The sequence below is a fragment of the Excalfactoria chinensis genome, chromosome 8 (genome assembly GCF_039878825.1).
Source record: "Excalfactoria chinensis isolate bCotChi1 chromosome 8, bCotChi1.hap2, whole genome shotgun sequence".
NCBI classification, from domain to species: domain Eukaryota; kingdom Metazoa; phylum Chordata; class Aves; order Galliformes; family Phasianidae; genus Excalfactoria; species Excalfactoria chinensis.
Genome location: NC_092832.1, coordinates 11,049,376 through 11,072,114, shown reverse-complemented (window position 1 = coordinate 11,072,114; position 22,739 = coordinate 11,049,376). Strand labels below are relative to the sequence as shown.

Genomic DNA, 22,739 nt, shown 5'->3' with positions numbered 1-22,739 from the left:
TTTCTTGGTTAACTCTTATTTTTCATTCTTGCCAATGGAAACAAACTTGTATCAACAAGAATGGGAAGAATTCATTCCAATCTGACAAAAGCAAGAAATTTACTTAAAAGAAAAATATTAATGAAAATGTCATAATACTCACAGGTCTTCAAGTTCAGAAATGGAGGCAGAGTATCAAATTAGAATTTAAACAAGAGTATGTCTAAATTAGACAAACAAGAACAAACTTTTCTTTCCTGTGACCTGGACCTCAAATGGGTGTAAAGTGTGAATAGACTGTGACTGCTCAGTGCTCAGAAAGTTTCAGCCTGCTTGTACTCCACAGTGGGAAATCATGTGACATTTAGATCTTTTATCTAGTTCACCATTAAACTAGTGTAAAATAATATTGCAAACAGATTCACAATTACGTATTGCTTCATTTATCCAAGAATCATTTTGTTTTCAAAAAAAAAACCTTCAGCACGTGCTATACAGAAATAAAAGGTGGGTCACATATTTTGCTTTCTTAGTTTTTCCTTCAATTTATGTAGATCTTATTTGATGCAAGGAAATTCTTCCCTTGTACTTTACAAACAATCACAGAATTTTGGCCACCAGCTGTAATCTTCCTCTTTTGCCATAATTATTTCAATGGAATTCAAAACATAGGCTAGAATTTATTGCAGATTTCACCCATACAAACAGTTGCAAAATCTTTCTATACATCCATTATAATAAATAAATTCATTGTGAAACAAAACAGTATCTACACTTTTTTTTCTGAAACAGTTTGTTCAAAATATGTTTCAAATATATTGCAGTCATTTTTATATTTTTTTACTAGATTTGCACAAAACCCAACTAAATCCCACTGAACATCTTGTGAAAAAGAAAACACAGGAAGTTCAAAATGTAGTGGATTTTTCTCCCTGGCTCTGAAAATAGGAAGAGAGTTACCATTCTAAATGCTAGCGGTCAATTTATGTATCCACAAAGTACACTGAAATTATTCAGAGAATGCTGACAAAAAATACAAGGTTAAATGTCCTTTAGGATCTTCTGGAATATATTAAGGACTTGTACAAAACAGGCCAAATATCATGGATACAGCATAGATCAGATATCGTGAACCTTATTTAACAGTATGCAATTTACTAATTAAAAATATTAAAAACAAAATAGAATAAACACCCTCAAAAACATCTATATATTCACAGGATGGATGTTATATCCACAAATTCTTCTTTCTTTAGATCCATTTGGCAAATTAGAGCTTAGACCCAAAGCAGGTATTTGAGAGAATGCCTAATTGTTTATTCCAGCAACCATTCATATTCTTTGGTAATGCTGTTTGTCACAAAACGCCTCCAGGCAGAACACTGTTTTTTAAGTCAAAGAAGGCAAAACATGCAACTGTCTTCAGGCCAGCTGGCCATATTGTATGAGTTGAGCTTTCTTGTAGTTGGCTGCTATGTCCTCATTCCAGTGTACTTATGTCACAGTCTTGCAGAATGCCACTGCTAAATTTGGAGCTGCCTTTCAAAACAAGCTTATCTCTGATGTATCAATCTAAATAGACTAGTACAGGGAAATCTCAGTCAATCAGGTTGTAGTGAACTATAGGGACTTTTGGCTACCAGTTCTGCAATGAAGTCTGATTTTTTTGAACGTGCTTCTGAGTGTATTCAGTTTCCCTCAGCAGTGGAGATTTAGCATATACCAGAATCATTTCAGTTAATTCACTTATTTGGCAGGAGGTTTATGAATAATAATAAAAAAAAATCCATGAGCTTTTTCTTCTTGAAGTTCCATGCAATATTGAAGCCGACCTTTTCTCACAACAAAAAGGGAATAATTGGCATTCGAACACTTGGATAATCCTTGAATTCTCGTAGGTAGGTATAGTGTTTATCTTTTGCCCAGATTGTCATCTGAATGAAGCAAAGCAAGGTGAACAGCCCCACTAGGAGGAATGGGAAAAGAAAAAAAAGAATAAAACACTTCATTGTCAGAGAAAGTACAAACTCTCGTTGCTGACAACACTCCAGGAAGAAGTACCAAAACATTGCTCACCTGGAACACATTGAGTCATGATAGTGAAACTGATCCATGTCCCCACCTGTTTTGGCCAAGGAAATTTAAAATATTTCTGATGACAGCATTTGCATTTATGTCTCTATTGATCAAATACAACCTTGTCCTAGTATAGGTAAATAAAAAAGCCAAGGTCAGCCATATCAATTTCTATTGTTAGTAACTTTTAACCAAAATGTGAACAATACCTTGTTATCACAAAGAAATTCTTCCTGTTTGCTTCCATATTTAACATGACAATTGTGTAAGCATTACAACATAGTTTCCTTTCATTTTCTCTACCTGATTTGCATTTGTCCCTCATCCATCAATGCTAGAAACTGTAACTTTGTATAGTCAACTGTATAACTAAACAAAATGGATATTAAGACCTGGCAGATATTGCCTCATCCCCCGGCTTTACCCATTTTTCTCTACCACAGTATCTTCTACTTCACTGTGCACTGTTTTCTTGCACACTAGTATTCCTGGGCCCACACATGTTTTAAATCCACTAGATGCCCCAATCTCCTCGCTGCAACATATCCTCAGTGTCAATTCCCCTATTCTTCTCTGCAATGTTTTCACTGCTTCAAAGTACATCTGCATTTTGTCTAGTGGCTACAATAAAGCTCAGGCTGAACTGTTTCAGAGTTTAGCATTCCAAAAGAAACAAAGAAATATCCAGCAAAACTAAAATATTAACATTTTGTTTCAAAATACGTACCTCATAGGTATAGTTAGGGCAAGATACAAAGAAAAACAGCCATGTGAAAGGATTCTTTGTTGGATATGGGATCTTACGAGTTTTGGACCCTATAGATCAGAAAACAAATCACAGAATGTTTACACTCTTGTTTTACTCTCCAACAAAGACAACCCAAACCTGCCTTACTTCTCTGTCTTATTACTGTCCAAGGGGCAAACAGGATGTGGGAAAACATGGTGTTTTCCTCTGGACCCACCTGAAGGAATAGGGTAACTGTGAGGAAATGCTCTGGACATTAGAAAGACATCTACACAATCCTTTGGGTTGTAATCACACCCATCAAATGTTACCTCAAGTGCGTTTAATTTTAGAAGTTAAAGGTGTTTTCCAGTTGTCATAGGATGGGATTTTAGTAGTCATAGTTGTTATCCCTTGTTCAGTTAATGCACAGGGAGCTTTTAGACTGCACACAAAGATCTTTTGTTCCACTGTGGAAGTTAGTTAAATTACTTCCCTTTGCTCACTGAAGTATAACTTATACCACCATATATTTCCCTCTGCCCTACCAGTGTAAATGATAGAGCTGGTCACCCCAGCGCAATTTTTTAATACAAGAAAAATTACAGTGAGATAAGTGTTCTTTGACAGCCTCTTGTTGGATTCCTTGCACTGCCTGATCTTCCAAGTATCCAGTCTTTAGTGCTGAACAACCTGATTTTGCACCAGTCAGAAGCTGGATATCAGCACCCTCCAGGATCAGTCAGTCCTTTCAAGAGGCAGTATAATTGTGGAAGAACAGTACTGAATGGCTGCACAGAAGAGGGGAAAAAAAAACAATTTTTACCATCTCTCCGGAGGTCACTAAGTGCAACATGAATGGAAAAATTTCCAGCTTCACATAGCTGCAAGAAAAGGTATGACAGTTAAAAACATTCTTCTCTTTTATATGCTTTTTTATGCTCTTCTTCCTTTTGTTATTTCCTGGGGAACTTAAAAACAACATAAAAAAAGAGTTTGTTGTAAACATGATGAAAAATAGGAGTTAACACGTTGCAAATAACCAAGATGCTATTCTATGTTACGTGAGATTTGCCAGCAAATACAGATTTGCTACCCAAAAGATCAAATTTGTTTCTCATGCAGTCCCTATGTGATCTAAAGGCAATAAACCAAGTAAAAGCAAATCCAGGAACTACTTGCTTTGCCTTTTGGCTGGTCTCACATATTTAAAAACACCAGAAAACTTCATTTGGGTAGTTTTGGTTTCTCAAAAATCATCAACATCCCAAGGGTTGGACTCAAAGGAAGTTTTCTCCTCTAGAGTATATTCAGTGTGAATCATGAAGTGTAATTGACTGAGCTTCCTCCGCTGGTTTGAAATAATGCTTCCTCAATCGATTATGTGGAAAGAGTATTGAAATAACCCATTTATATAATTATGGATTGCATCTTCAGTGTCTGCACTGCAAACCTATTATGAGAATTGGCTGGTGGTCAGACTACCTGAGTGTTATCACAAGCTCTGTATGTTTTCATGTAGTCTCTTTATAAAACAGATCTAGTTTACTACCTCACAGAATTTCCACACTGGGAAGATGCTTTGAGAGCTTCTGGTATCTGAGTATTAGTTTCTCGAAGCAAGTGAATAGCTGATGTTTTAAATGAATTAGACATAAGTGGGAAAAATGGGTACATCTTTGTTGGCTACACTATGCAACTACGGAAATGTTCCTAGGAACTGTGAGGAAGAACAGACAGTGTCTTAAGAGTTTTGTTTCATAAAAAATCCTTAAAAGGCTTAAAATGCCCCTGCAACACTTACTTCCTCGTGCTCCATCTCATGTAAGTGGTTGCACCTAAAGGAACGTCTTCCTCTAGTAGTATGTAATGTAAGTTTTTAGTTGGCCAGTTCTCTAAATTTTATGACCTGCTGTGACTCTTAACACTCAATAAATAGTTCACAAGGCTTTAAACACTGTCACAAACTGATAATGCCAGGACTCTTTTAGAGACTGGAGATCATCCCAACAAATCAATAACCCATTCTAGTCTTAGAACAGGTACTTAATCAGAATCTTCCTTTGTGTACAAGATCACATTAAAATGTGGCAGATGTATCTGCTCTACATGCAGGTGGGAAGCTTTAGTTTGTCCCAAGTACTCTCTTTTAAATACCTGCTTATCCTACCCATTCTTCCACTTATTCAGCATGATAAATAAACCAGCGTGTTTTAGAGTTTTATAAAAAGAGCAGTAGACCTACCAGAAACATGATCACAGCAAAATTAATCTGTTTTTTCCCATAAGCTATAAAACAAAATGTTTACATGTGATTAGCTATAAAATACAACCAATGAAGTACTTGAATCATATTCAGAGCTGTAATGCTACTTACAAGGAGGAGTGTAAAGAGGATGATTGATGTAATAAGCAAGCCAAGCTGCAAATCCCCAGTAATACAAACAGTTCTGAAAAACAGGGATTTTTTCTTTGTTTTAGTATCATCTTTTTGGAAACAATTCACTGCGAGGACCACAGATAACAATCAATTGGGCTGATCCTCCAAGTTGCTGATAATACAACAAGAAGTGATGATACTGGGTGTGGTAAGGCAGGAGCAAACAGGAAATGAGAGGAAAGAAGTAGTGCTCATAGGATAAGATTTCCTCAGATATTCTTAGAGCTGTTAAGTTTATAAACGGTTTTAGAAAGTATGAATCTACTATTGAAAATAGATTTCGCTTGTCTCAGAAGCCATCCAAGGATGATGTGCCATACAGACTTTATTTTAAAGAGAGACTTGTTTTACTGACACTTGAGGCTTCGTAGATCCTTATTTAGGCACTGTGCTCTCTTCCCTGCTTATTTCATTGTATTGCCCATTTCCTTAATATTTCTCTTCTCCTTTGTGCCATCAGGGTTTTTCCCCATCGCATGTTTTAGCTTTTATTTCCTTAAATAATCACACATGACTTCTCCCTCTGCCCCTTTTACTGTGGTATCTTCACTTAGTTCCTTTTGGTGCCATTCTTGGCTTTCTGTGATCCAGCTTCCATTGAGCTCTCCCTGTACTGATTCATTCCTGACCAATTCCAAAGCCTGTTCAGCAGCTTTATCCATTAAAAATAAAATAAAATAAAATAAAATAAAATAAAATAAAATAAAATAAAATAAAATAAAAATTAAATTAAAATTCCTACTGAAAATTGCCTTCTCTACCTGTTGTTAGTTTTCCTAGTCTGCCTCCTGTTGTTTTTCTTCTGACGTTCCCTGTTCCTTTAGTATCTTGGTGACAGATTACCTTCTTCCTCTTTCTATATTTATTGGTAGGAGGGAAGTCCTTTCTTGACCTACTCCTCCTTCTCTCTCTATGCTTTCAACTATAGGTGCCATTCTTGACAACTCAAATTTGCCTCCTGTGGGTCGAGATTTTTTTTCCCTTATCCAACCCAGTTCCTCCATTTTTCATGTTTTAGGGTGTGTTATTACCTGGACATCTACAAAAGCAAATTTGAGCCCTTTATCTTTCTTTCACCATTTATATTCTTCTCTCTTGATTAAAGCTACGATCCTCTCATTCTGCTGATGCTTTTTCCTTGGCCTTTCAATAGGTTCACATACCTTAGACATTTCTAGGTCTTCTTATTCCTTCACAACTTTCCATTCTTGCTCACAAATTCTTATCCAAGACTGCAATCTTTCATGTCCTGACTATTTAAAATCTTTTTTTTTTTTTTTCTGGCTTTGAATTTTGCGGTCTTTCTATCTTATAAATACTAGAACTGCATTTCTAGGTACAATACCCCCAAAAGCGATCACCTCAGCAACTGCAACCCACGCTGAGTGCAAAGTGGCAGTGAATTTTTCTGAAAATGCTGGTGATGGGTAACCCCCCCCCCATCCCCATCAGACATTCTGTCACAATCCAGTTTCTTCTCAAAATTAAGTGAACCATTGAAGTGACCGGTGACCTCAGACAAAACAGAGACCCCTTAGGATATGCTGTCGTACAAACAAACAGCTCCTTGCTCTGGGATTGTGTATTAATAAATAACTAATGAGAAAGAGCAAACTATTAACTAACGATTACAGATCAGGTGGGACAAGAAGGGAGAGACTAAGTAACTTCCCTGTGATTACATCCTTTATTTATCTAGTAAAAGGAACGGAGCTGGAGGAACAACTCCAGTGAGGATCAGTCTAGTCTGCGTCCTATCCATAAACTAATGCTTTCTTCCTAATGCTGATTTCTTTTACCATCACCCTCAGTGTATTAGCTGCCATACAAATTTAGGTGAAAACAGTTTCCTGTAATCTTGGAATGGCAATTTATGACAAATATGTCTATAACTTTGGGTCTGGCACAAAATGGCTCATATGGCAATGGATTTTTTGTAAAGTATAATTAAATGAACGATCATGGCTCAGCTCCCAAGAATACATGCTGTAATTAAACTGAACAAATATTATTCATCCAAAAAAATGTTTTACCACAAGAATTAAAAGTTATATATCAGTTATAACAAAAAGAGCTTTAAAGATGAGTGGAGTCTGCCACTGTTATGGCCCTTAGCATTAACACTACACATGACAAGCTGTCACTAGAAGCCTTATTGCTCATAGAGAAGTCTCCAGTGAGATCCAGATAGGAGCAGCACAGTACCTACAGACTTAATAAATTCATTAGAAAGAAGGGAATTGTTTCTGTGCATCTTTCTTATTCCAGGTAAATAAAAAGCCATCAGGTCCAGATATTGCAAAGATCCCATAAATGAACTATTCCTAAATTTCAAAAGTTCTGGTTAGAATTTCTGTTTTCTCTCCTCTAATTTATCATTATTCCTATAACGATCAAAACTATTTCTTAGTGTCTTGCCTATGTTTACTCACAGCCAGTATGTACCCTTTTGTTTGTCTCATTATGTTGTCTACTGGTTTAAATGGTATTTCTTTAGCATATTCTTTCCTCCAGATATGATCATAGGAAGCAACAATATCCTGTCTTTTTACCCTTTCTTTAACCTTTGAGGAATTCCACTGCTAAACTACTATTAAAGGTTTGACTGAACCTCTTCTGGTACAACCATCATCATCTTTCCTTTAGTTAGTTCCTTTATTACTACGCATTTTTTGTATTAATCCCTATTTTACTGAGACGGTCATTTGCAAAGTCCAGGCAAGGCAGGTATTCTATCTTGATGCTGTCTAGAAAATCATCTTAGAATTATACTAGGTTAGTATAGCATGAACTGCTTGTGGTGAACTCTTGCTGCATTTTACTGCATCATTTATTTCATCTGGCAAACAAAGGATGAAAATCACAAATCATATTAGTTCTTGTCTTAGATCTCTGCTTATTGAAATTGAAGTGTCTCCTTTTAAATGTAGCATTCCGTTTTGCTTTGGAAATAAGCATCTGCTTTGTGGGTGATTATTCACTTGAAGTAGGAAGCTTTGGCTACCATCTGTGTGTGAGAGAAAGAAGGGAAGAGGATGTGATTTTTTTTTTTGACTGGTGGAATTCTGGAGTAACACCATCAAAGTCAAGGAAATTATAGAAGTAAAACAACACCAGGCAATGCTAAGCAGGGATAAGAACTGTGAGCAACTTTACAGATGAAAGCAAGTACCACCAACCTGAAAAGGAGGAAAAGTAAATGTGATCAGAATGACTGGTACAAATGACATTATGTTTGGTCTGAAGAGGATTCTTTCTGGGATCCACTGGCTCAACTTTCTCATTCCATGTAGAAAGCATGAAGCTATTGCCAGCACTACCAGAGCCACTGCAAAGCTCTAAGAAGTTAGCCATAAGGTAAAGTTTAAACAGCCTGGAGTATCACTGCCATAATTCAAAGTCCAAAGGACTGTCTAAATACAAAATATTAACTACTCGAATAGTGATGCTATACTGTGTGCTTTTGTTCTCCTGAGTATAAAGAGAATGTTTGAATAGCAGCTCGTACTTTGTTGCTAATGTTTTTGAAAAACCACAGCCCCTGCATAAGCGTGCAGCCCTGTAGACTACTAGGAAATAGGGGATCTGCATCTTGATGGCTGCCGTATGCCACAGCAGCACTGACAGCATCAGGGGGTGCTCCTGAGTGAGAAGAAAATTCAGGACAACCAGGCTACTCTGCAGTGGAACAGTGAAAGGTAAATTAACAGTTGCTTATCAACAAAGACAGTATTAGGTGGGAAGAAGATGTAAAATGACTTTTAAAGAAGGTTTTAAAGCAACGAACTTCTCAGCGTTGTACCTATCTGTGCTACCTTAAAAGTCAACTTTGTTACTAAAGTCTTCACACCCAGGGAGCTAGCTGAGTAAAACAAAGGGAGTGCTGTAAGTTTCTGATTATAAAAGAACAATGAGGAAACTATAATGTTAATAACTGTATAGCAACAGGTGGGTTGTACAGTGGTGACATTAAGAAATTTTTTGAAGGAACTATAGATTCATGGGTAAGATTTGCTGCACATTACTAAGAAAGCCACATCCAAAAAAACCTGTGCTGCAGAGGCAGAGAATAGGTTGGCTAGGTTGGATTTGTAAGGGGCTATGGATAGATTCTGTCACAATTTACCTTCACAATATTCCTCAGTGGCATAGTCCCATGGGAGAACCGATGAACAAATATTGTTTCAATCAACCTTTTGATGTAGTGGAAAGAATGGCAGATACATGCCAAGCTAGAAACAGCAAGACAAAAGCATTTAAGAGTGCTTAAAAAAACGTGTGGCAAGACATTTGGAATAAGACAATGCTAACAAGAAATACAGCACAAGCCTGCAACGGACTTACTTAACTACTGGATGTGGGCTTGATGTAAACCTCTCATCCAGTCCATACACAAAAGGCATGCGGAAATAAAACAGAAAATAGATGAACAATGGACCTGTATATTCTATCAAAAATACCTGCAAAAAGAGAGAAAATAATTAGACAGCTGAATTAGATGGTAGTTCTGCTTTCGTTTCTTTGTAATAAGTAATGCAGTGGGACAAATACTTCCACTGACCCAGAATGGCACTTAGAGATGCACAGGGAGAGTAGCAGGATTGGGCCTAGGCTATGAAATCAGTAGACATGCACATAAATGTTTTGCAATGCATTTGCCTCAACTGCATACAAACAGCCATTGCCAATGCAGCTGACACAGCATGGGTATGTAAAGGTATTCATGGTAGCCCAGAGATCATGATAAATGAGCATGCAGGTTACACTTATGCAGCTCTCACCCTCCTCTTGCCCTCAAAACCTACTTTTTTTTGACTTATTCTTGGTTAAAATTAAATGAAGAATTTATCTTGAAATATATGTGCTTTATTTTTCATTAATGAATTTCATTTAAAATAGAAACACAATTTGCAAGTGTTCAGATGACCTTGTGTATGAGCAGTTAGCATAGCAGATATTCCAGTAAACAATTCATTCTATGCTCAAATAATCTTTCATTTGGAAAAATAAAACAACCACCATCAAGAACAAAGTAGCAACTAGAGGGAACTAAATAAGCTATTATCTAACTTAATTTCATTTCAGATGGGAGTGTATTTCTCATGAGCATCACTTTATATTGAGGTTAACTTTGGGCTAAGTATTAACAGTTGAATTTTCCACTTTTCTGAGTAAGGAAGTTACGACAACATCTCATTTTTTTAGAGAAAAAAGGAAAACTGGTTGTTCAAAAAAGCACACGATGTGTCACTTTTCTCCTGTGTTTAGTTTCTCTGACTGGAAGGAAAGTTGTTTCTGTATCAACTTCTGTAACAGAATCATCATTTTCTGTGTCAAAGGTAGGATTTGATTGCCTTTTTTGTTTGATTTCTATCAAAGCATTTCTTGATTTACATTTGAATGAAGTAGATTGAAGGAGAGAGAGAGCAAAAGGTAAAAGACGAATAATGGATTGGAAGAAGCCTGGTGTGTGATATTTTGGTATGTATTCATGTATCTTTGTCTTGGAATCAATGCTGTCATTTATTTTGCTTGTCTTACTGATTTGTGGTTTGTGCATCAGCTGCTTTATTTATCAGCATAGCATCCAAAGAATTGATCTAAAGATTCAGACTTGTAGATTTTTTATTATTATTTTTTTGCCTCCTATGAATCTATCTATTTATCAATGACACAATATTTTATTAATATTTCATAGATAAGAAATAGTAAATGTGTCTTTAAGTTACTGGGTACCTTTTTCGTTCATGCTGTGCTGTTTCATTAGAAGTCATGCTAATATGTGCACTATGGACTTTCTTTGAGAGTCATTGACCACCTCATTGCATAAACATAAATGTAGGGTCAGCTGCTGAGGGTGTTGTGATGGGACTTGTCTTTAAGCTGAGAGAGTAAACATGAGGTCTTCATGGCTTACAGAAATGATCAGCTGTCATTAGCCTGGCATTAGCATCTTGGGACACAGCCATGAACAACTGATTTTACTTTCATGCATTTTCCTGCTGAAGTCAGCTCAATCATTGACAGGTAAGATTTTCAGATGCCTCTTCACAGGACAAACTTGGAGTATAATCCTGATATCTGCCAGGAGAGTTGCACAGGAATTTAGATACGTAGTTCCTAGTGATTTTGCATTAGACATGTAAACATATTTGAGAACCTGTACCTTAGTTCAGCATGGCCAAACTAACCTGTAGCAAGTTTTCCTTGGCTGCTCTCCTAGGGAACTAGACATTCAAAATGTTTTCTTGCTGCTTTCCCTGGATAAAATGAACTGAAGCAATGAGGGTTCATTGCCTGCATCCACTGTCAGAGCAGGCATCATGCAGAAATATTGGAGTGAGACAAAAAGTGATGTAAAGATTAATTATGGAGAAACAGCCATTAAATTGGCTCAGATTTGAAGCATAGCTCACCGTAGTCCATCCTATCTGTGGCCCTAAATCTTTAAAGTATAAAGTAGCAGTTGTGCCAACAGGGAGGTGCTGCAGGATTTCCTCATTCCTCAGGGACTTTCCTTCTGAGAAGGAAAGAGGTAATTACATCTCGGTGAAATTCAAACCAACTACGCTAGCAAACTAGCTCTATATTGTACTTTTGAAAGTCTCTGAGATTCTTTGACATGACATAAGTTTATTGGAATCTAAGTTTAAAAAAATCTAAGAAAGTTTACACTTCATTTTGAATTACCCCAGGGATAACATATAAATCTAGGTCTTCTTTTCACACCGAGAAAGAAGAATTCCCAGTGCTGTCTGTCTGCCTAGTCTAGTAGACCTGCTTCATCACTGCTACAGCAGAATTTGCTGATGGGACACTACCCTTTAGTATAGTTCACTGACCTAGTCAGCTTCACCATATCTCTCTTGTCTGCTTCTCATTGGTCATCAATAGACACAAAGATGGGATAAGCTGTAAAGGGAAGGCCTTCCTACAGAGGTTTTTACTATCTGTTTTTGTGGTTTTTTTTCCAAACAATCAGCCAAGAGATGATTCCACAGGAACTAAGCTGGTGCTCAAGTTTTTTAATGCCTGGATTTGGAGGAATCTGAAAAGGTAGATCTTTGAAGAAGGAAATAAGGCACTTATATACCTGTTTTCCATGGACAGATTCTACATAATGAACTAATCATCACTAGCATAGTTTTAAAGGGAATATATAAATCAAATTAAGCTTAATAGAAGCAGAAGAACAAAATGATACATTTTGTACTGAACACTAAGATGATTTAATGTAATTTGTAATTAGAGTATCTTTTGTGCACCCAAGCCATGTACTACAAGGCTTCCAGCAGTGATACCTGCAACTACATTAATCCAGTCAACCACCTGGCATCAAGATTTGTCAGCAAATTCATGGCAGGATGTTTTGTATTTGCTTACCTCAAAGGAATTTTAATTCCTGCCTGAGAACAGAGGATTATATGAATTAATCTCTGCAGCTCCTTAGTGCTCCCAGTTTAGAGTCTCTATGGGGATCATTCCATTGCAGCTAAGGGAAATTATAGTCTAAAATCTGTTCTGCGTGTCTTTAAAGCAAAGGCGATCAGTAGTTAGAAAATGCATTGGAACAATATGCAGACTCCTGAGTTAATTACCAGGTGCCAAACACACAGATGGACCTCTTTTCAATACTTCAAAAGAATTAAATTTGTTCTGGAGCCTTTTCAGCCTTCACAGTGCTAAGTAACATAGCTGGAAACTCATTTTTAAGAGCTAATACCCATGCAAAGTCCACCTTTCATGTGAGACCACTGCTTAGAGTTTTATTACTCTAGTCTTTACAGGTACTTACTTGGATCAAGTTTTATTGACTGTCTTGCTGGATACCACTGAGGATCTGTAAAACCATGAAGAACTGTGTGATATACAATGTTTGTTTTAGATTGTCCAGTTACAATGAATGAAACACAATACAGTGAGATTTATTTGAAGATACTTAGGAATATTAATTTAATATGAATATCCATGACAAACTATGCAGCAGGAAAAATACAAAGGTGTATCAAGCTGGTATAAAAATTGTATTGAAATCTCACTGTGATCATGTTCATGTGCAAGTTACCTCACATTATCATCAAATCATAGAATGGCTTGGGTTGGAAGAGATTAAATATCATCTCATTCCAAACCCTACTGCGTGTAAGCATTATGTTTCATCTTATATATTTTTCTCTTGTTTCCATACTGGATATTGTGATGTAATACAAACTGTTGCAAAAGTTATACTCACATAATTTATGGAACATTGATCTTATCTCCCTAATTGTAGCATTTGGTTCCACCTAGGCAAAAAAGAACATACATATATACATATTTGTATGTAAGATGCATATTTCTAAAGACAGCTATTATGATTGGTATGAATGATTCAAAACACTTCTTACAGGAAAAGCGGAGGACCTGATCTGTGGCATCTGTTTCAGAGGCAGCTACTGTGGCAGTACTCAAAGTGTTACTACAGCACAGTGACAGTTTGAGGGCTTCTAAATGAGAAAGGGACAATTGGCCCCATCTTACAGAAGCAAGTGAAATTGTGTTCTTAGCACAAGAGCTCCTTTGTGAAAAGAGGTATGAAGCATATGAAGCATGAATAGTTGTTGTCTCCTTAATGCCAAAGGAGGGCTATCAAAATACTTTTCACAAACATTTACTTTGCTTTAACAAGAGCAAGCAATTTTTAAATAGTCACCTAATGTTCTGGGCAGATTTTTATTTTACCTTATCTAGGAAGCATAATTGTTCCTTTGTCTTCCAGTCAAGGATTTCCACCTGATAGGACACAAAACAATAATCATTAACTACTGACTGCATAATATCTAAACTCTTAGTTGATGCTCAAATTCACAATCACTATTCAGCATGAGACACCATTTTTCTCTGTTCTATGTGTTAGAAACAATTCTGATGTGCTCAAGAGACAGTTTTAATCACAGCCAGGTTCTCAAAGAACTCGTGAACAAAAGTAACACTCTTGCCAAATAAGTTGTCTTCCTGGATAAAGTCAGAAGCAGTAGTAGCTTATTGACTGACCAAAATATGCATATTCAGGTGTGTTCTCTTAAGCTAAAACAAAATGAAGGAAAGAGAAGTTTCACGCAAATCATTAAGGAATAAGTTTGTCTTCAGAATTGTTCTGATTTGTAAAACTAGAAAGACCTTTTGAGAATGCACACATGCATGCATGTAAGCAATATTGTGAGTATGTGAATTTTAATCAGCAGCCGAGCAGGAAGGTTCTGAGATGATTCAGAGTCCCGCTGCAGCACGCTCTTACAATACACTGGCTGTGTTTTAATTTCATTTGTTCTCATCTAACACTCAGTAAAGGAACTCTGGTACAGCTAAAATTGAAGAATCAAAGCTTATCCGTCACACTAAGTGACTGTGACTCTCATTACCCAGTTTGGGTTTTGTTCTTTGGTTTTGTTTATTTTTATAATAAATGAGTACCATTAATTACATTTGGTATTAACTGACCAAGAGGACAGATTCATGGTAGACTTTAAATCTGACTCCTGACTGAAAGTAGGAGTCACAGTCCAGTATCTTTCTAACAGTTTCTTTGAAGAGATCACTCCGAGTATCTTATTCCCTCCTTTTACTTGTCCCAAATTGTTCTTTCTCTGTTAGTGTAGCAATGAAGCACATCAGCTCCAGCCAGAAGTATCAGATCTGATCCCCACAAGAGATACTAATGCAGTAGTATTTTCCACCTGCACACTGTAAGCCCTAAAGGAGGTGCTGAGGGAGGTAAGCGCTTTTCCTCCCTTGCAATTCATGAAGAATCTATGCCAAATATTGGGGTGTTATGTATTTCTCTCTTTGTTGTTGTGTTGTTGTGGTATTTTTTAATGTATATTTGAAACAATGTACATTACAGATGTTACTGGCTCTGTGGGAGATCTCCGTGGGAAAGCAAATTAAGTGAATTGTGTTACTCTGCAATACTGACCTACAGCATTCTGACTCTCACAGCCCACCAAACTGGGACCTTGGGGGTTGTAAATCAGTTTGTGTCCCTTGTAATGCTGAGTTGCTACAAGGTATCAGTTTTTGTATCAAAGAATGCCACTGGGTAGCCCTACTGACTACAGCAGTGATTAGTTTAGAAGCCTCCTCCTCATTTCATACCCACAGACAGCATGTGCATATTGGATTGGAATCTCTCTCCCCAGGCAGTTTTATTCTATGACTTCCAGTGTCCATGTTAGAGAAGTCCTCTCCAGGCCAATCACGGAGCAGTCCGGCCATCTTTCTGCCACTTATGCTCTTCTAATTTGTTTAGTCTCATAAATTTGTATGACAACATAGTGAAAGCGAAGGTAACTGTTTCCTTTAACTATCATGTCTCTTATCTGTGACAAAATGTCCCCACAGTAGTCAGCTGTTCCCTGCATAACAGACAGAAAAGACCGATCCAAAGTAAGAAATGTTATCTTTTCTGAACATAATGGCCAGCCACATGAACCTAGATAGCACTGAACACAGTGTTTCCAGCCTTCGGGCACAGCACCAAGTCAGTTAATGTATTGGTTGGCAACAGTCTTTAGATACCCAGCAATCTGTTCTTGGAACACTAACTGATGTGTACCAGCCCTTTTAAACATAAATTTATGGCTCAGAGAATTTTAATTTTGGAGTGTCCTTAAAGCATTTAGCAGAACAGGACACTGACAGCCCATCTGCACTAGCGTGGTGTGACTCGCAGATCACTTATTTGGTGAATTTTTGAAGGCATTTTAACTTACCGCTTCTCTAAAACTATTTTGAATAGAATTTAATCAATAGGCAGATTTGTGCAAGATACCTGTTAGTTAAAACACTTCTGGAAGTGACTACAAGGACAGACCTTCAATGTTTAGAAGGCAAATTTGTTCTCATGAATAAGAACCAAAGATTGATAGTGTCTGAATTATTGTTTAGGATGGGTCAAGGTCAAAGTAATCAACTGATGATGGAAGCCAAGAAAACTACTTTCAAGTGTTAGACTTATATTCGGAGGCTTAGAAAGTTTATCAATAGCGGGAAAATGGTTGAGCAAACTCTTTGATTTTTTATTTTTTTTAAGATGGTGTCTCTTTAATGGGATTACAAACATACAATAAATCAAATTATCCCAGTTTGAAGCCTGTTTGGTGCTTAAGCATCAACAGATATTCAAAAGTGATGCGGTAACTTTTAAGGAAATACTGACACATCATGTTTCTGTTTGTTGGGAGCTTTATTTGCAGTCATTTGTACTCAGCAGTTTCAGTAAACTCCAAACTCCAGCTTAGAGAGATTTTCTGAACACCAACGTAAGCAGATATTGTATTGGTTTAGTTTTACATTAGAAAAAAAAAATACAGCAACCCCAAACTGTTTTATAGCCTAGGAACCGAGCAGCCCAAGAGAGAGCTATGCAAAATGGATTGATTATCCCTGAACTATTGGACTGTGAGGTTCCTTTAATTTAGCCACAAAAAAAAATAAAAATAAAAATAAAAATAAAAATAAAAATAAAAATAAAAATAAAAATAAAAATAAAAATAAAAATAAAAATCAGTGGTTGCCACAGCCCTATTTATATCTTTCTAAACATTTTATTTTTCCTACAGGATTAGCCATTTTCTCTGTTCTCTTAGAATTTTCTGTGTTCTTCATGAAGGAAGCAGACATGCCTCAGTGTGATTTCTCCCTAAGGCACACTGGAAATAACTTCCTTTAAGTCATTAGAGTTAAGCCAAGGGGAAATTGTGCTATAGTTTTCAGTCATTACCACAAAGCCAAATTTCATCATTATCTATGGAGAGCTATTATTCTGTCAGTAGTCCAACTACATAAAGCATTACCTCTCTGAAGAGCTCATATTTCATGAAGCTAGCATATTATTGCTATTTCACCTAGTTTAAGAAAGGAGATGCAGTGATACTTGGACAATTAAGTTTCTCTTTCATAAAACATGCACAGGTTCACGCATGCATGCAGTAACGCAGCCCAGGTGTTTTACTCCTCAGCCTCCAAAATTCTGCTCCTACATATGCCCATGAGAACAATCATCTGAGTGTGCTGAAACTCGGCATCTTTTCATTTCTTCCACCTGCTTCAGACTTGTTAGCTAGGCATGTTTGCATATAAATCCTTAAGGACCTTCATCCAGTAGCATCTTCATTCCAAGGTCAGCACAAAGCACAGCATTTAAGTTACTTCTGAGTGAAACTTCATGCTTTATATACAATGGTTATACACACTTCCAAGAAGTGAAGATCTGCTTCAGACTGTCTTCTGCCATTACCAACTCCTCTCATAGAATCTGGGCCACCAAGGAATAAAGGTTTCAGGAGACAAAAAAGTACAGACAGGAAAGGGTGGGAATGTTTTCCAGTAAAAAGACAGAATATTCTACCAAAGACAAATTCTAAATCCCCATCTTTCTGGATTACTTTAAGCACTGCTTCCTTCCATTGACGTTCTGTTCATCATTTCCCTGCATGCCTTCACCAACCAGTGAAGGGTTGGAGTTGAAGTAAACTTGGATGGATAGTTTGTCATAACCACTCTTGGAGCTGGGTGCCTAACATGACTGCATGGCAAACTTAGTTTGCTTTCTTGATTTGGACCTGTGAATAGCAACAGGTGTAGGGCTACAGACGGTGATCCTTCAGAAGGTGAAACCCATTTATATGACTGATTGAAAGAGTCTGTAAGAATAGTCAGGAAGAAAAATAAAGGTTCATTCCCTGGAGTGGGAGGCTAGATTTTTATCCCCTCTCCAAAAAATAAAATAATAGTAATAGAAACTGCTGTTAGAGGTTTGTGTTTTAGAGCTTATTACAGTGAATTCTGGCTCCTGAAAGCCTATGAAAGCTTTCCAGCTTTTGCTATCATGATATCTTCCAAGAGGATACACAAGATGGGAAAGTGACCTGCACCAGTTAATTCTGACTCAGTGGGTATTTTCTTGCTCTGGCTAACACAGGGCTGCACACTGCCAACTTCCCAGTCATGCTGAAGACTCGCATCATTCACTGAGTATCACTGTCACTATAAAGCAGGCTGGAGTGCTTCCATCTGAGAATCTAAGTCAACTTTGATGTGACACTAAGCAGATATCCAGGTTTTTCAACAGCGCTTCATAGCCTTTTACATGTGCAAAAGAGAGGATCTATAGCTCAGAGCTCTAGCTCATAGTGATTATTTTCCACAGTGACAATATTCAGGTGGAAGAAGCTTATAAATTCTCTGTGAAAACACGATCATTTCTTTGAATCTGAGCTGTGATTTGCAATACTGAACTTCAGTATCTACAGTTCCACTACTACCTTTCACGAATTATTTGGTGGATGTCAAAACGTAAATCCAGGGTACGCTTCAAACATGGAACTGAAGAGACTGAAGGGGGGGAAGGGTTGTACTTTTATTATTATTTTTCACCTAGAAGTATCAAGATGGGTTTGCTGACTCTTGGCAAGGTATGGAGACCAGAAGGCGTGGGGAGCCTGGAGCTCTTATGCTGACAGCTGAACTCACAGTACTCACATCTACTTTATAAAATATACTCCAAAGAAGTCCATTATTTTCTCTTGACTTTTGATTTCAAAAGCAGCCTTCAAACCCTGAATGGCTCCAGGTACTCCCTGCCAAGTAACATTTTACTGTCACATTTCCCTCTACAGAATTTAGGGTTTCTCTCAAGTTCCGTGGAGAAAAGGAACAAATTGCTCATCTTTTAAATGAAGCGGCATAACTGTCTGTACAAAGTGTTAGAGATATGGAGAAGTGATGAGAGAAGAGAAAGGGAGAATGTTTTTCCCCATAATCTCATCTCTTTCTGTGACGATAACTGCGTGTTACTTGTGAAAGCAGATGACATTTTCAAATGGCAGGGCAATTTCAAGCATTCTCCCTTTAAATGACTGTTCAAACATCTCACACTTGGCCTTGTCTTGCTTGGGCAGCTCTTGGAGTATACAGAATCTTAAAATCTTCTGCAGTCCTGCTTTTGGCACTTGCTCTCAGTGTCTCTACTTGACGAGGCTTTAGACAGCATAGCTCTGAGTGGAAGAAGCCTTTGTAACAAGAGCTGCGACATCTCAGCAATGCTGGCCAGGCAGCAGCCATCCCCCTGCATTCAGAAGGTTTTCATCACAGTCAGAAGGGGGAGAAACTTTAAATGCCAGCAAGAAGAGGGGGGAGGAGGGAGGCAGTACATTATTGCTTTTAGCAGTACTGCATATGTCAGCTCAGTCTATCCTCAGGGAATGAAGACTCCAAAACATTTTTTTTGTTAGCACTGCTTACAAAAGGCACTTCCCATCCAAACCAGTTAAGGAAGCAAAATTACAACTGAAGCTCTTACAGCACTGATTCTCTACAGTATTTGCTTAAGTATATTTCCTCTAGGAAGACAGAGGACCATTCTATTTTTTCTACCTGTGATGCTTTTGAAGACCTAAACCTGTCAAACAGAAAAAAAGTAGAACTCATCAGCCTAACTTCAGAGCTCTGTGCTATGGATATTTACGTCTGAGCATCTCAGATAAACCCTTTGTAGGAAAAGGAGAAAAGCTGGCACTTTCAGGATGAGCCATACTGTGAGCTTTGAAACACATCTAAAATAGGTCAGAAGAGTTATTTTCTAATCCATTTAGATAAATGAGCACTCCTAGAGAACATCAGTTATCTATATACCAGCCTCTATCATAGATCTCTACATTCCAGAATGCAGTGAACCTCTCCAAATGATCAGGTGCAGTACTGTCAGGCACGCACATGTCTCTGAACTCTTGCTACGTTTCTTCTGAGCTATCAGTGATAAAACAGCAGTGAGATGAAATGAGACACATACCAGCATTCAAACAAGACCCACTGTAGCATGACTGCAGAGCAAGAGGCATGCAGGTGGTCATCTAGATGTAGGTCTAGGAGTACAGGGGACCTGACCAACTATTAGCTCTGATGCAGACATCTCAAGTAGAAGCAAATCACTCAGCCAGTCTGGACTTTTTGTGCTGATCCATTAGAACCAGCATACTTGGGCTTATTTTAGTTGTTGCTCATAGTTCTTGGTACTTAACTGTGAACACAGCCAATTCAAAGAAAGAAGTTAAAGGTGATTCCAAAGCTGCATCTACCTTTCACTGGCTTCTTAAAAGTAGCGTTAATACACCCTTCCCTACTTTTGAGGTCTTTTAACAGCAGTGAGAAATACTCTCATCAAAGAACTAACAGTTAGTGTCTGCTCGTCTGTCTTTTTGTAGGTCCATTAATGGATAAGGGAGAGGACTTCCCACATACTCAGTATGAAATTGACTATACACTACCCTTGATAAAATGCCCCAAAACAGGAACATTCCACCTCTGATAAATCTGTGCTAAACTTGTAACTGTCATATTAGAAAAAAAGCCAGACAGCAAGAGTTTGGTGTTTGCAAAGTGCTCTGTGATTCTTACAAGGAGGCACCACAGAGAAGCAATGAAGGGTGAATGGTTTTGAGGTGTACAAAGATAAGTATAGAACTGCACACTAATCCAGAATAGGGAATATTACCACTTGTGGTATCAGTAGAGATTTTTTTTCTCTTACGAAGTCTGAGGAGTGGAGGCACATTTACCTTCTGTCTTTGATAACTCAGTTTTGGGTGTTTGCTGAGGAAGTGCAGTTCAGCATACCAAGCTATCTTGAACTTATAAGAGAAAGCAAATAAGTGGGGAGAACAGTGCAGAAAGTAATAGGCAGCAGCACCCCGTGCTGCCCTGTCCACATGCCGCACCTTGGGTCTGCTGTGATGCACACTGCATGATTTTAGGCACATCTGCTTTTGCCCATTATCTGCCACGCAGAGAAAAGGACTGACACGCAAAACTGATGTGTAAATTCATGAGACATCCAAATTTGGATTAGCATTGCCTAGAGATAGGATATTGATTAGACAACAAAGAGCAAGCTCTGCTGCTCCTGTTCTGCCCAGTGGGGTGGAGCAAATCATTCCACTTTTTCCATCTGCAGAATTAGGTAAAAACAACAATGTCAATGCTTTAGAGTAGTGGGTGACGTGAAGAAGCTCAGTACAATGGGAGCAGCAGAGCAAACCTGCAGGTCAGACAGTGAGGACATTGAGACGGGCATCAGCCACGTGCCTGCTGCTGCACCTTCATTTCTCCGGACTCTGGGACAGCAGTAGGAAGCAGGAGGTGGAGACAAGGTTGGGTATTCTCCCTCAAATCCGGGAGGTCAGCACTGCAGGGGGAGGGCAGAGAGCGGGCGCACACCTGGCTACGGACAGCTCAGTGCGCCGAGTGTGACTCCAAAAAACTTCCATCCCTTTGAAAAGCAACATCTCAACTTTTAGGCCGTGGAGAAGCGGGTTCTTTCCATTTGTTTTAGACGCTGCTAACGTTACGGTAACAACTGCTGCGTGATTTTCTGTATTTTGCACGGGGAAAAAAACGCATTCCTTTCCAGGTGAGTCTCCTGCCGGAGAGCACGAAGCGCGAGCCCACAGAACCGCAGGGCAGCAGCTGGCGTTTGGCCAGCACCGCCCCGCTGTGCAATACGGCCACTCCGAGGGGTTTCTGCATTAGCCTGCTCGTCCTGCTGGAGACTGGGCACGTCGCCCTTCGACTCCGCAGGTCCGTCTCACCCCGCGCCTTCCGCACGCACAAGAAACCGAACGGACGCAGCGCCCGTCGGCGGCCCCCGGCTTCCCACGCAGGGAGCGAACGCAGCCCCGCAACGGGGCGCTGGGAGCCGCCCGGCAGCCGTGCCGAGCCGGGCCGGAGCGCTCGGGGTGTCCGGGACGTCGGGTGCCGAGAGCGTTCCTGGCCGCCTCCAGCCTGCCCGGCGCGGCTGGGTCCCACCGCCCGAGGCGGCCCGGCTGGCCGACCGCGCCGCTCCGCCCCGGGGAACCCCGCGAGGAGCCCGGAGCGTCCGCGCAGCACCGCTAAGCGGCGACTCCGGCTCCCGGCGCTTCACTGCGGATTTGGCGGCTCCCGACCCGCCGGGTTCCCGGCCGCCCCTTCGCCGGCGGCCGCCTCTGCGGGCTCGCCCCCCCGGCGCGGCCGCCGCCGCTCAGCACCCACCTCGAAGAAGCCGGCCCTGCCGCCCATCCTGCGGGCCGCCGTCTCCAGCCCCGCGCCGCTGCCGATCGGGCGGCGCCGGCCCCGCGGCGGGGACCCGCGGAGAGCGGGAGCGCCCGGCCCCGCCCCTCCGGGCCCCGCCCCCTTCTTGCCCCGCCCCTCCGCGCCCCGCCTCAGGTCTTCCCGCGCGCGACAGCGGCGGTAGCGCGACGTTCGGTGCCGCTCGGGGTCGGAGTGCCAGGAGCAGCAGCCCCGGGGCGCGTCACGGCCCGCGATTTCGTGCTTCAGGGAATGAAATTCCTGCGTTTGCGAATGAGCGGCGCGCTCGCTGGCGGCTGCTGCGGAACGGCTGTAACGTTGTGGCGGCGCGTTTTAACTTTCACCGGAAAGAACGCGCGGCACAGCCGGGCAGGAGCTCGCTTCCTCTGAGGGCCGCTCGCTCGCCTTCCCTCGGCC

General features: G+C 39.8%; 1 protein-coding gene across 4 annotated transcripts; it reads right to left on the bottom strand.

Moving 5' to 3' along the window:
- Nucleotides 1-153: 153 nt before the first annotated feature.
- On the bottom strand, nucleotides 154-22,410 carry TECR (trans-2,3-enoyl-CoA reductase). Of its 4 annotated transcripts, none has more exons than XR_011904447.1 (13): nucleotides 22,287-22,410; nucleotides 13,944-13,994; nucleotides 13,456-13,507; nucleotides 13,018-13,062; nucleotides 11,639-11,742; nucleotides 9,567-9,682; nucleotides 9,349-9,454; nucleotides 5,160-5,232; nucleotides 5,028-5,071; nucleotides 3,609-3,666; nucleotides 2,783-2,871; nucleotides 2,056-2,182; nucleotides 155-1,945 (listed from the first exon to the last, which is right to left on the bottom strand). XR_011904447.1 is itself a non-coding variant. In XM_072342716.1 (13 exons), the coding sequence occupies exons 1-13, from the start codon at nucleotides 22,311-22,313 to the stop codon at nucleotides 1,818-1,820; spliced, it is 939 nt and encodes a 312-aa protein (XP_072198817.1). In that variant the 5' UTR covers nucleotides 22,314-22,410; the 3' UTR covers nucleotides 155-1,817. The 4 variants fall into 4 exon arrangements, 3 of the variants coding, with proteins under 3 accessions (XP_072198819.1, XP_072198817.1, XP_072198818.1); XM_072342716.1 differs by having other exon boundaries at nucleotides 2,056-2,101; XM_072342717.1 differs by having other exon boundaries at nucleotides 2,056-2,101; nucleotides 11,639-11,739.
- Nucleotides 22,411-22,739: the final 329 nt, after the last annotated feature.

Bases quoted from the DNA above. Each gene is read 5' to 3' on its own strand.
- TECR (XM_072342716.1), bottom strand. From the start codon at position 22,313: ATGGGCGGCAGGGCCGGCTTCTTCGAG. The intron at 13,508-13,943 runs GTAAAATAAAAA...TTTTTTGCCTAG, and splicing joins AATTATGCTTCCTAGATAAG to GTGGAACCAAATGCTACAAT. The intron at 9,455-9,566 runs GTAAGTCCGTTG...TGCTGTTTCTAG, and splicing joins AGCCCACATCCAGTAGTTAA to CTTGGCATGTATCTGCCATT.